Below are 13,449 nucleotides of genomic sequence, written 5' to 3'. Positions count from 1 at the left end.
TAGGCTGCTGGTAGCCACCTTGGGTAAACATTCTTTTCTGGCTCAGTTTGGTCCCGAGACTCTCTTATGCCCACCCTGGAGTGCAGTGATGTTAACAGACTTCTCCAGCCCATACCAGAACTCTCAAGGATATATAACCAGTTCTTCGTAGTTGTGGTGCTGTTACACCAGAACTGGGCTGGGCCACAATGTGTCAAGTACAGACACAATTGTCCTGCTTGGTGCTAACTTGGGGAAACAGTAGTCTGCAGTGGGCTATACTGGCTCTTTTCTATGTCCCATCTAGACGGTTTTTTGTCATGATAGTGAGACAGTATGGTCAAATCCAGAGCCAAGTTCTAGACCTGGCCAACCACAGAATTGCGAGTTCTGCTAAGTTTGTGGGTTCAGTAATTTAAGATAACTCATTATATAGCATCCTCTGAGGCTTTTCTAGAACTGGGCTCTTGTACTGGTACATTCTTTAAGACTAGAAGCTGGTGAGTGATGAGAGAGAAGTTGGAGAAGTAGATATGAGGCAGATCCTGCATTATCATATTACATGCAATAGGGAACCATAGCAATTTTCTGCTGAGCGTCATATGATCAGATAGTCCTCTGGTAGCACCATGAAGAATATATTAGAAGAAGCAAGACAGGAGGCTGGGAGACCAGTTAGCAGGCCACTCAGTAATTCACAAGAGAAATCATGAAGTAGTGACAAAATAAATTTTAAATTCAGGGCATGGTTTGAAAATGTTTTTGACAAATTGACCTGGGGATACCTGAAGGGCGTACAGGTAGTAACGAAAGCAGGTACATATAGTTTTGAAGCTCAGGTAAGACATCTGAGCTAGTTTCTAATCTGTTCCAGACAAGTAAGGTTTGAGAACACCGGACCTAGCTGGGCACAGGACCGGGGCAGGGCTGGTCGGAAGCCACAGTACAGCACGATCTGAGAGGTTTTATTCATGAATTACTCTAAAATTGGAAGTCAAACATCCAGTTGAATAAGGCTGAATGGCAAATCCAAGTCCCAGACAAAAGGATGGAAACTGGGGATATCAGATAAGAGGAAATGAATTTAGAATGGAGGGTAGATGATGCAGTAATGAATTGAGGAAGCTCTTTGAGATGCTGTGACACAGCTATAGATAGTTTTTATAGGATATCTTTAGCCTTGGTCATGAAAGGGGAGGGAGCTAAAAAGGGTTCCTGATATGTGGATTTGGAGTTCATTAGTAAGTAGGCAGTAAGGTCAGTAAAAACATGGTACTATAAGGATCGAAAAAGAGGTACAGTAATAGAGCCCTGAGGGAGAAGGGAGTGATATGTGGTAGAAGGCCTGAGGGTGGTGACTTTGGGAATAGCTAATAAAATGAATTAAGAATTAAATTGACCATAAATAAATTAAAAAATTATCCAAGTGGCACTGGAAACCCAAAAGAAGTTGGAGTTGATGAATTTGTAAAGGTTTTGTGATCTCCAAAAAGTACTTGGTATTCTGAGATTAGAAACAGGGAAGGGTAGATGGCTTGATTAATTCAAGATTGAGATTTATTGGGAGATCAAAGAGGGGAAAAAAAGGGAGGTGTTGAAGATGCTCATGATCTTGGGTACAGATGGGGGGAAAGGAAGTAAAGTCACAAGGGACTGGCAGACTGGAGAAAAAGGAGAACAGAGAGTTGGTAAATCTTTCTAGGATAAGAAAGCAGGTATACTAGCAGTCAAGTACGAAGAGAACTGGAGGAATGAGCTTTGTGACCAGAGATCATGACAAGGGAGTTTACAATTTCATAGTACAATTCTGGATGGTGACATGATGACCCAGAAATGGATGATACAGATTTTTTTTTAGTCCAAGAAGTAATCTGAAAGATAAATTCTTTCAGACACGTGAAAGCATCTATGGTGCTAGATCACCCATAAAGAAACCAGTACCACCAAGATGACAGCAGGGATTGGGCAGAGAGGGACAACATGAGCAAAGTTTCAAAGTCCTCAGGATGAAGTGGAGAAGCCAGGAGATCTGTAAACGTCGACAGGAAGAGAGAGGAGGACAGCCAGAAGGCCTCACAACACATTACATCACAGGAAGAAAGATTATACGAGGGAGAAAAAGTAATAGTTTAAAAGTGGCACAGGAAAGAATGTCCCTGGTGGTCCAGAGGTTAAGAATCCACTTTCTAATTCAGGGGACCCAGGTTCGAAGCCTGGTTGGGGAACTAAGATATGCTGCCGGGCAACAGCCTGTATGCTGCAACTAGAGAAGCCTGGATGCCACAACTACTGAGCCCACACATTCTAGAGCCTGTGCGCTGCAAGAAGAGAAGTTCGTGCACTACAATGAAGACCCAGTGCAGCCAAAAGAAAAAAAGTGGCACCGGATAATGAGGACAATATCGCTGGGCTTCTGGTATGCTGAGTGTGAGAGATGCAGGAAAAGGAATACTCTCAGGGCAAGTTATCTTTCATTCAAGGTAGAGAGAAGAAAGCATTCTTAGGAAAAGACAAGGCTGTGGGTGTTTGTTTACAAGAGAACAAAGATTCCATTGATCCAGAGGAAAATGTGTTATGGTCACACAGTAATGAAAGGAAGAGGAAGAGAAAGGACGCTCCAGGGTAACAGTTCACTCCCTAGAAGCAATCTTCACTGATTTTGCCAAGGTCATTAGCAGAGTCCCTGCAAGAGGATTGAAGGCAAATACTGATTTTATTTCCCATTTCCAATCTCTCTGGATGGATAGGGTGAGGCATTAGTTGGGAGCTGGAGTTAGCTGTTCAGTATGTAAATCAAGTGGCTAAGGGTTTGGAATTGGTTCCGATAGGAAAAGGATAGGGTGAAGAGTACCTGAATGTAATGAAAGAAGCCTCATGAAAGAAGGTTTAACTCAAATTCAAAAACAAAAGCCAAGATCCAATAATGGAAAAAAACAGTAAAAATGAACCAGCCTGAGACAGGAAGAATGAAAAGGAAAATATTTTTACAATTGCATGGGTTAGGACTTTTGAATATGTCACAAATCCTTAAGTTATAAAAGAAAAAGACTGATAGAATTGGTTACATAAATTAAATACTTCTAAACAAAAATTTATAAACAAAAGACAAAAATGAAAAAAATAATTGTAATATCTATACCAAAGGAAAAGTTGATATTTTTACTGTATAAAGATCCCTTGGAAATAAGAAAAAAAAAAAACACCCAAAGAATATGAACATGCAATTCACAAAATAACAACATATAGGCAATAAAGTTATTAGGAAGAGGAAAGAAAATAAGTATATAAAAATGATTCAATCTGATTAGTAATCAAAGAAAGGTAAATTAAATGAGATATAACTTTCACCAATTAAATTTCTAAAGATTGAAATATTAATACCCAGTAGTGACAAGGACGTGATAAAACAGGAATTTTCCTATGTTTTTGGTGGGATTATAAATTGATGCAGTCTATCCAGAGGGCAATATGGCACTATCAGATGCATTGAAAATCGAGCCACCCTTTCAGCAACTAATTTTACTTACAGGACTTTATTCTAAGGAAATAATTATCAGAAGAGGAGACAAAAATGTATGTACCTGGGTGCTTATCATAATGCTATTTATAATAGCAAAAGGCAGCAGAATAAAAACAGGGGATTGACTACATCAATTAAGACACATCAATATAGCTGGATACAACAGTCATTCAAAATGATATAGATGTAGACATAAATATACGGACATGGAAGGAGGGCCACAATATATACTGTGTCTGATGAATAAAAAGAGTCTGAAAATAGCATGGGTGTTGTGATCCATCCATCCTTCCTTCCTACTTACCTACCTACCAGACCTAGATGTATATGTGTGTATATATAGACATGAAAAGTATCTGAAAGGATAAATACTACCAAATTTGACACTGGTTATCTAAATGAGACTAAATCATTTTTAACTTTCTTCTTCATACATTTCTATATTGTTTGAATTTCTTTTATTATGAGCATAGATAATTTTTTTAAACAGAAAAAAACCCAATAAAGCTATTTTCAATTTATTTATTTATTTGCTAATAAATAAATGTTTTAAAGAAATTTTAAAAGCACTGTTGAGAAAACAAGTAACATTTATATGCAGAACTAGAATTTGTTCTTGAGTAATGTAATGTCTTCCAAAAAAGTATCTTAAACCACGATTCATTTTCTGTCCTAGATCATTTTTATGGGCTCAAGGATTTATCCCTTTGCTGGCTTCTTCAGACATTCCTGACTTTAAAAATATTTATATATCATTTGTGTGTAATTATATACATAATAACCTTCTTATAAAAAGCTATTTTCATTTAAAAACACAAACCCAAATCTGCTCAAATAAACAGAGGTTATTTCCATACCACTCTCTGATCTTAGGGGGCCGATAACAGTGGGGGTGCTTCAGGGGCTCGGGGAGCCCCAGTCTGTACTGAAATGCCGCTGTAAGCACAGCCGGGCCCAGCTCCCACATACACTGCACGGGGAGCCGGAAACACTCACCTTCGAGACCTCGCTCCTCGGCGCGCTTTTGTCGTAGACATCACCTGTTGGCAAGTAAACAGAGTACACACTTGGCAAAGGTTTTAAAGAAGGATTTACATTTCTTTTTCTTGTGGTAAAAGATATATAACATAAATTTTCATTTAAACCATTTTTTAGTGAACAACTCAGTGCAATTAGTATCATTCACAATGTGTGCAACACTCACCATTATATATTTCCTAAACTTTTTCGGCATCCTGAACAGAAACTCCTTACTTTCCCTTATTCCCAGCACCTGGTAACCTCTAATCTGCCTTCTGCCTCTATAAATTTGCCTATTCTAGATGCTTCATACAAGTGGAATGATACACTATTTCCTATTTTGTCTGGCTTATTTCACATAGCATAAAGTTTTCAAGAATCATTCATGTTGTAGCATATGTAGCACATGTCATAACTACTACTTTTTATGTCGAAGGTTGTGACATTGTACAGGAGACAGGAATCAAGACCATCCCCAAGAAAAAGAAATGCAAAAAAGCAAAATGGCTGTCTGAAGAGGCCTTACAAATAGCTGTGAAAAGAAGAGAAGTGAAAAGCAAAGGAGAAAAGGAAAGATATACCCATTTGAATACAGAGTTCCAAAGAATAGCAAGGAGAGAAAAGCAAGCCTTCCTTAGTGATCAGTGCAAAGAAATAGAGGAAAACAATAGAACAGGAAAGACTAGAGATCTCTTCAAGAAAATTAGAGATGCCAAGGGAACTTTTCATGCAAAGATGGGCTCAATAAAGGACAGAAATGGTATGGACCTAACAGAAGCAGAAGATATTAAGAAGAGGTGGCAAGAATACACAGAAGAACTATACAAAAAAGATCCTCATGACACAGATAATTACGATGGTGTGATCACTCACCTAGAGCCAGACATCCTGGAATGGGAAGTCAAGTGGGCCTTAGGAAGTATCACTACGAACAAAGCTAGTGGAGGTGATGGCATTCCGGTTGAGCTATTTCAAATCCTGAAAGATGATGCTGTGAAAGTGCTGCACTCAATATGTCAGCAAATTTGGAAAACTCAGCAGTGGCCACAGGACTGGAAAAGGTCAGTTTTCATTCCTATCCCAAAGAAAGGCAATGCTAAAGAATGCTCAAACTACCTCACAATTGCACTCATCTCACACGCTAGTAAAGTAATGCTTAAAATTCTTCAAGCCAGGCTTCAGCAATACGCGAACCGTGATCTTCCAGATGTTCAAGCTGGTTTTAGAAAAGGCAGAGGAACCAGGGATCAAGTTTCCAACATCTGTTGGATTATTGAAAAAGCAAGAGAGTTCCAGAAAAACATCTATTTCTGCTTTATTGACTATGCCAAAGCCTGTGACTGTGTGGATCACAATAAACTGTGGGAAATCCTGAAAGTGATGGGAATACCAAACCATCTGACCTGCCTCTTGAGAAATCTGTATGCAGGTCAGGAAGCAACAGTTAGAACTGGACATGGAACAACAGACTGGTTCCAGATAGGAAAAGGAGTACGTCAAGGCTGTATATTGTCACCCTACTTATTTAACTTATATGCAGAGTACATCATGAGAAACGCCAGGCTGGAAAAAGCACAAGCTGGAATCAAGATTGCCAGGAGAAATATCAACAACCTCAGATATACAGATGATACCACCCTTATGGCAGAAAGTGAAGAAGAACTAAAGAGCCTCTTGATGAAAGTGAAAGAAGAGAGTGAAAAAGTTGGCTTAAAACTCAACATTCAGAAAATTAAGATCATGACATCCAGTCCCATGACTTCATGGCAAATAGATGGGGAAACAGTGGAAACAGTGGCTGACTTTTTTTGGGGGGGCTCCAAAATCACTGCAGATGGTGATTGCACCCATGAAATTAAAAGACGCTTACTCTTTGGAAGGAAAGTTATGACCAACCTAGACAGCATATTAAAAAGCAGAGACATTACTTTGCCAACAAAGGTCCGTCTAGTCAAGGCTGTGGTTTTTCCAGTGGTCATGTATGGATGTGAGAGTTGGACTATAAAGAAAGCTGAGCACCAAAGAATTGATGCTTTTGAACTGTGGTGTTGGAGAAGACTCTTGAGAGTCCCTTGAATGCAAGGAGATCCAACCAGTCCATCCTAAAGGAGATCAGTCCTGGGTGTTCATTGGAAGGACTGACATTTAAGCTGAAACTCCAATACTTTGGCCACCTGGTGTGAAGAGCTGACTCATTTGAAAAGACCCTGATGCTGGGAAAGATTGAGGGCAGGAGGAGAAGGGGACGACAGAGGATGAGATGGTTGGATGGCATCATCAACTCAATGGACATGGGTTTGGGTGGACTCCGGGAGTTGGTGATGGACAGGGAGGCCTGGCGTGTTGCCAGGGGTCGCAAAGAGTCAGACACGACTGAGCGACTGAACTGAACTAAACTGTCTGAGTATTCCATTACAGGAATACTTTCCATGGCAGGAAAGCTATGACAAACCTACACAGGGTGTTAAAAACCAAAGACATCACTTCGCTGACAAATGTCCGTATAGTCAAGGCTATGGTCTTTCCAGTAGTCATGTACAAATGTGAGAGCTGGGCAGTAAAGAAGGCAGAGTGCCGAAGAATTGATGCTTTCAAACTATGGTGCTGGAGAAGACTCTTGAGAGTCCCCTGGAAAGCAAGGAGATCAAAACAGTCAATCTAAAAGGAAGTCAATCCTGAATACTCTGATGCTAAAGCTGAAGCTCCAATACTTTGGCTACCTGATTCAAATCGCTGACTCATTAGAAAAGAGCCTGATGCTGGGAAAGATTGAAGGCAGAAGGAGAAGAGGGCAACAGAGGATGAGATGGTTGGATGGCTGATTCAATGGTCACTGATTCAATGGACATGAACTTGGGCCAACCCTAGGAGATGGTGAGGGACAGGGAAACCTGGCGCGCTGTAGTCCATGGGATCACGAAGAGGCTTACATGACTTGGCGACTGAATAACAACAGCATTCCATTAAATGGATATATCACAGTTTGTTTACCTATTCAATTGCTGATGGAAACGTGGGTTGTTTCCACTTTTGGCTACTGTGGATGGCTGCAATGAACACGCATACGTCTCTCTGTTTGAATCCTTGTTTTCTTTTTCCTCTTTTTGGTATATACCTAGGAATGGAATTACTGAGTCATACGGATCTGCCTGCAGTGAGGAGACCGGGGTTCGATCCCTGGGTCGGGAAGATCCCCTTGAAGAAGGAATAGCTATCCACTTCAGTATGCTTGTCTGGAGAATCCCATGTACAGAAGAGCCTGTTGGGCTACAGCCCATGGGATCACAAAGAGTTGGACATGACTGAGAGATCAACGCTTTTACTTTCTTTTTTTCATAGTAATTTAAAGTAGGAAAAAAAAAATAAAGTAGGATTTTAAAAGTATTTATTTATTTTGTTTGGCTGCATTGGGTTTTGGCTGCAGCATGCCGGCTTCTCAGGCTGTGGCTCGTGGGTTCCAGAGCATGCGGGCTCAGCAGCTGTGGTGTAAGGGCTTAGCTGCTTCACCATATGTGGGATCTTAGTCCCCCTAACAGGGATCAAACTCAAGTCTCCAGAATTGGAAGGCGGATTCTTAACCACTGGATCACCAGGGAAGTCCCATAAACAAAGGAGGATTTTTTAAAATTTAATTCTTTTATTTGGTTGTGCCAGTTCTTAATTGCCAAAAGCGGAATCTTTTAGTTGCAGTATTTGAACTCTTAGTTGAGGTATGTGGGATATACCCAGTTCCCTGACCAGGGATCGAATCCTCATCCCCTGCATTGGGCAGGCATTTTCTTAACCACTGGACTGCCAGGGAAGTTCTAAGGAGGATTTTAAAAGCTTATTTCTTCTGATTCTATCATTCTGGACTTGCAGTTAAGCTCCTCAAATCCCCTCAGGCCACGTGGCTCTCAGTGCTCTATAAGCTGCTCTCCCCAAGCCAATGGTAAGAATCCGGTTGCTTGGGGTGCAACTCTTCTCCTTAAGTGTGAGTGAGGTGAGCCTGGAGGCTTGGCATCTATGAGAGACCTTGAACCTCAGGAAGCTCTTCCTCAGAAAAGTCCCCTAGAAGAGAGGTTAAAGTAGTGCTGGAAGGCTTAGGGTTCTTGGCCAGTAGATAGCACAGACAGATTGGGGGCGGAAGACAGTCTGATGCCAAGTGCAGAAACACCCAGGACCCTTTGCAACCCTACCCAGCATATGATCAGGTCTCACAATGAGTCAGAAAATTAAGATCCTCACCCAAATCAACCACCCAAAAATAAGCTTTCAGAGTTTATACATGTGGAAACTTGTTTGGCAGGAGTAATAGAAAATATTAGAATGCTCTAGCTTTTAAAAATCTTTTAACTTTAATTTTTAAATTTAATTCTTAAATTTTTTAAAAATTGTACATTTTAAAGTGTACAATTCAGGGGCATTTAGTGTGTTCACATGTTTTGCAACCACCACATCTTTCTAGCTTCAAAGCTTTTTCATCATCCTAGAAGAATATTCCATGTGCTCTAGCTTTTTCGATGTGATTGCTTTCCTTCGCTAGTTACTGCCATATTGTTCACATATATGAAGACTTAACACTATCACAAAAATAAGCTCATCTAACACAGGAAACAAATGAACAACTGGGTATCAGAGACACTGATCAAATTCTGAACACCCTTTGATGGCTTCTTTCTAGACTGTTTACTGGTGTCTGAGGAAGAATCAGGAGAATAGCAGCTTCAGTAACATCCTGGTTGCACCATCTGATTTAATGCGAGAGTAAGTAACATTCCCAAGACACTGGCAATTCTCTGAAGACAGAGATTAAGTCTTATACACCTTCATATTTCCAATGTCCCACACAATGGAATGGATGGCATCTATAATGTGCTAAACAAGTGTTTTTTGATTAGAACTGAATGGACTAGGTGATCTTTGCTTCGTGGACAGCAGGTTGTAAGAGTAAGTAAATGTGAATTTAGAGACATATAGATTTAGAGGTAGATTATTCTTCAGAAGAACCTGCAAAGTAAAATTTCCCCAAGACTAAGGGAAAGCAGAAAGACATGCATACCATAGAATGTTCCGTTAATTGAACACTTGTTGAAAATCATGATGTTCTGAGTCAGGGTCCCTGTTTTGTCAGAGAACACATATTTGACCTGGCCGAGCTCCTCATTAAGGGTGGTGGTACGCGCCTGTGCTGGTGTGTTCTTCGGTTCATAAAACATCTTCTGATCCCAGTTGATATAGAAACTGTTGCCCAATCTTATTATCTCAACACTAAGGAGAAAGCAAGAAAAGAACGGTCCTGGGTCAAGGCAGGGCAAGTAAATTCATCCCCCTGCTGTCCTTCTTTCCAGTTCTGTGGTGGAAACAAAAATCAGAATACCTTCTCTCAGAACCTATAGTCTTGAAGGACCCTTCATACCAGCCAACCCATTATAATTCTACATTGACCATTATCACTCAAGGTTTTACTTGATTACCAGATATACTGATTAACTTTGCTGCGGCATAGTCCCTTTATACTACTTCTTCCAAAATTTTTAAAATTCTGTAACAATGCAAGGCCTGACAGAGTTAAGCTAGTTTATAAAAGGCAGCCAAAGCTTAGTTAGAGGGGTATTGCTGCTATCACGTAAACTCATTGATGGGGAAGAGAGATCCTTGAGACTAGAGACAGTGCTTCTTTGTTTCAGAAGAGGGAGGGGAAGATCTGTGAGACTCGGAAACAGCTTACAGGAGCTGATCCTCTGATAAATTTCTCGGCAGACCCACCTGCCTGTAGGGTAGCTTTTTCCTAACACAGCTTCCTTTCCATTTTACCTGAATTTTCCCAGTTGTGTTAGTCACATTCCACTTTTATTCTAAATAACATGCATTATAGATTCTCTATGGCTTCCCTTGTGGCTCAGCCAATGCAGGAGATGTGGGTTTGATTCCTGGGTCGGGGAGATCCCCTGAAGAAGGAAATGGCAACCCACTCCAGTATTCTTGCTTGGAGAATCCCATGGACAGAGGAGCCTGGCAGGCCACAGTCCATGGGGTCACAAAAGAGTTGGACATGACTTAATGACTAAACAACATGGTTAACAAGCATCTTCATTTTATAACAGTGCAGACTTTTTAAGTGCCTTCCTTCCTATCATCATTCACACTTAGTGTGTGTTATTTCATTGCTTCATTAGTAACCCCTGTCTAAGACAGCTGCATTGAGCAACATGAATCTTTTGTTTGAGGTGAGGGAGGTGGTGCTCAAGCCCCCATTATTCACTTTATTAGTCCTCATGTGATGAGTTTTGACCCCTCTCTTCCTTCACCATACCAGTCACCATAGCAACCTCTCTAAACTCAGACACTTAATGATATTATTTCTTTCCTTAGAAAGATCTCTGCTGCTTTTAGGATAAAGCCCAAACTCCTTGACCTGGCATTCAAGGTTCTTCTGAATCTAATCCTAAATTACCATCCAACACCTCAGTCTAGGCTTATTCATTGTCCTATGACCAGATCAAGCTTTTAAAAACCTCCAACCTTTGTATACACTGATCTTTCTGCTTGTAATATTATTTTCATATTTTCTGATTGGTAAATTCTACTCTTTTCTCAAGTATCAGTTTGATCATTATTTTTTTTCTGTAAATCCCTAAGACTCTATAGGTGGAACCAACTTGTTCCTTTTCGAGGCTCCCATAGCATTCACATATTAATTTCTATTACATCATTCTTCATATTGTACCTTAATTATTTACTTAAGTATCTGTTTCCATGGCTATATTGTAAGCTTATCTAGAGGAAGGGTTGTCTTATTATTCATGTATCTTTCTCTGTAACCTAATATAGTGCTTGGCACATAGTCAGTTCAGTCGCTCAGTCGTTCAGACTCTTTATGACCCCATGGACTGTAGCACACCAGGCTTCTCCATCTATCACTAACTCCCGGAGCCTACTCAGACTCATGTCCATCATGTTGGTGATGCCATCCAACCATCTCATCCTCTGTCGTCCCCTTCTCCTCCTATCTTCAATCTTTCCCAGCATCAGGGTCATTTCCAACGGGTCAGTTCTTTGCATCAGGTGGCCAAAGTATTGCAGTTTCAGCTTCACCATCAGTCAGTCCTTCCAATGAATATTCAGGACTGATGTCCTTTAGGATTGATTGGTTGGATCTCCTTGCAGTCCAAGGGACTCTCAAAAGTCTTCTCCAACACCACAGTTCAAAAGCATCAATTCTTCGGTGCTCAGCTGTCTTCAGAGTCCAACCCTCACATCCACACATGACTACTGGAAAAACCATAGCTTTCACTAGACGGACCTTTGCTGGTACCTTTGTTGGTAACATAGAAGCTGTTCAATAAATATTTATTAAATTAGTAAGATAATTTAGCTAACTTAGCACACACACATATAGGGTGCTTTTAGGGTTGGGATGCCACAACGCAAGGGTTTAGAAAACCCGAAAAGGATGCAGAAAATGTGTTTGGGTGCGTTTATGTGAAAGGGAATGCTGAAACTCGAAAAAAGAGATTGGAATACAGTAAAGACTTATTTTACCTATATTTCAAATTTTTGTCCAAGGTGCTCATGAAAAGGGGAAGGAAACATCCTTCATCTTCTCCATCTTTTAGGAACCAGAATTTAAGTCACAATCACACCTACCTGCAGTTTGCCACATTGTTTCTGGGGAAAAAGCATTCTGGGTTCTGAGCCATTTACAAATGACTGTTTAGAATCTGGTCATTGATAAACTAGGGGCTGCCTAGCTTGTACTTTAATACAAAATTTGTGTGCATTGTTTTCTAATTATTTCATGTGTTTGTATGTCTTTAGTCATGTTCATTATAAATTATTTGAGGGTAGAAATACTTTTTTTTATTATATAACCCACATAGTATCTAGCACAGTATTCTGGACATAGAAAGCATTTATGCAAACTCTATAAATATTTCTCAGAGTGTTTTGTACACCAGGCACTCTGGGAAGGAAAGGGTTAAAAGGCACAGCACCTATGTTTTCTGAAAGTTCACAGTCTAGTTGGGGAATAAGAAGGAAGTACCCTCCCCCAGAAAAAGTCAGCTCCTCCCTCAGCTGTCAAAGCAGCCTACCTGACGTAGAGGGAAATAGGCACCATGGTGTTGAGGATAATGAAGTAGGACCAGAATATGAGGGCGGCAGAGAAAGCTGATGAAGAGACATAGTCTTCCCACGGCAGATAATCCTGGAAGTAGTAACCTTGGTTGTTTTCCCAAATGTAATGACCAACTGCTAGGAGAAAACACATGCTGCCTAAAAACAGGAAAATCTAGAAATCAAAAAAAGAATTAAATTAACATTTCGTCCAAGACGTACTGCTTTAGTTCTACCATCTGGAGTCTCTCTCAACAAAGCTTCTCTCTTTTCCTGGAGGGCGGAGGGGGGGGTTCCCGCCCCGCCCCCAAAGCTCACAGTCTCTAGGCAGCAGTTCGCAGACAGAAAAGAAAGCCCAGCAGGAGCCATCCTTGGGATTCTGATAGGACAAAACAGTAACTAAAATGCATTAAGTATTAAGTGCCAATACCAGTGCTAAGGACTCTATGTGTATTACTTAATATTATTTTCTTCTTTTAATAGATAATAAACTTGATATTAAGAATGGAAAAGTATTTTGCCTAAAGTTATTTGGCTACTATCCAGGAGAGACAGGTTTTGGACCAGTTCCAGAACCCAAGCTCTTAATGACTCCATTACTGAAGCGAGGTTCTGCTTTAACAAAAGTATAAAATGTGTGACACGGGCTTAGCAGTTGCAGGTGGGGAGGTGAGAAGGAAATGGATGTAACAGGCTGACAATACAGCAATCATGTTCACAGAAAGAAGATGGTAAAATAGGTAGGCAGACCATGTGCCTACTGAGCCTAGAGCTCTAAGGGAAGTGGTTGGAAAGAATTAGAATATTAGTGTGTGTGGGCTGACTTTGACAAA

General features: G+C 40.5%; 1 protein-coding gene across 3 annotated transcripts in view; it reads right to left on the bottom strand.

Annotated features, from left to right (window-relative positions):
- Window positions 1-13,449, bottom strand: part of LOC122686276 (phospholipid-transporting ATPase FetA-like) — a 100,996-nt gene that overhangs the window by 20,573 nt on the left and 66,974 nt on the right. For all 3 annotated transcript variants that reach the window (XM_043891454.1, XM_043891455.1, XM_043891456.1), the window contains exons 12-14: window positions 12,595-12,791; window positions 9,561-9,769; window positions 4,496-4,539 (exon numbers count right to left, since the gene is read on the bottom strand). In XM_043891454.1, the coding sequence (XP_043747389.1) occupies window positions 4,496-4,539; window positions 9,561-9,769; window positions 12,595-12,791 (450 nt within the window). The remainder of the gene's footprint in view (window positions 1-4,495; window positions 4,540-9,560; window positions 9,770-12,594; window positions 12,792-13,449) is intronic.

The sequence above is a fragment of the Cervus elaphus genome, chromosome 29 (genome assembly GCF_910594005.1).
Source record: "Cervus elaphus chromosome 29, mCerEla1.1, whole genome shotgun sequence".
Taxonomy (NCBI): domain Eukaryota; kingdom Metazoa; phylum Chordata; class Mammalia; order Artiodactyla; family Cervidae; genus Cervus; species Cervus elaphus.
The sequence above is the reverse complement of the archived record's forward strand: the minus strand, read 5'-3'. Positions and strand labels throughout refer to the sequence as shown.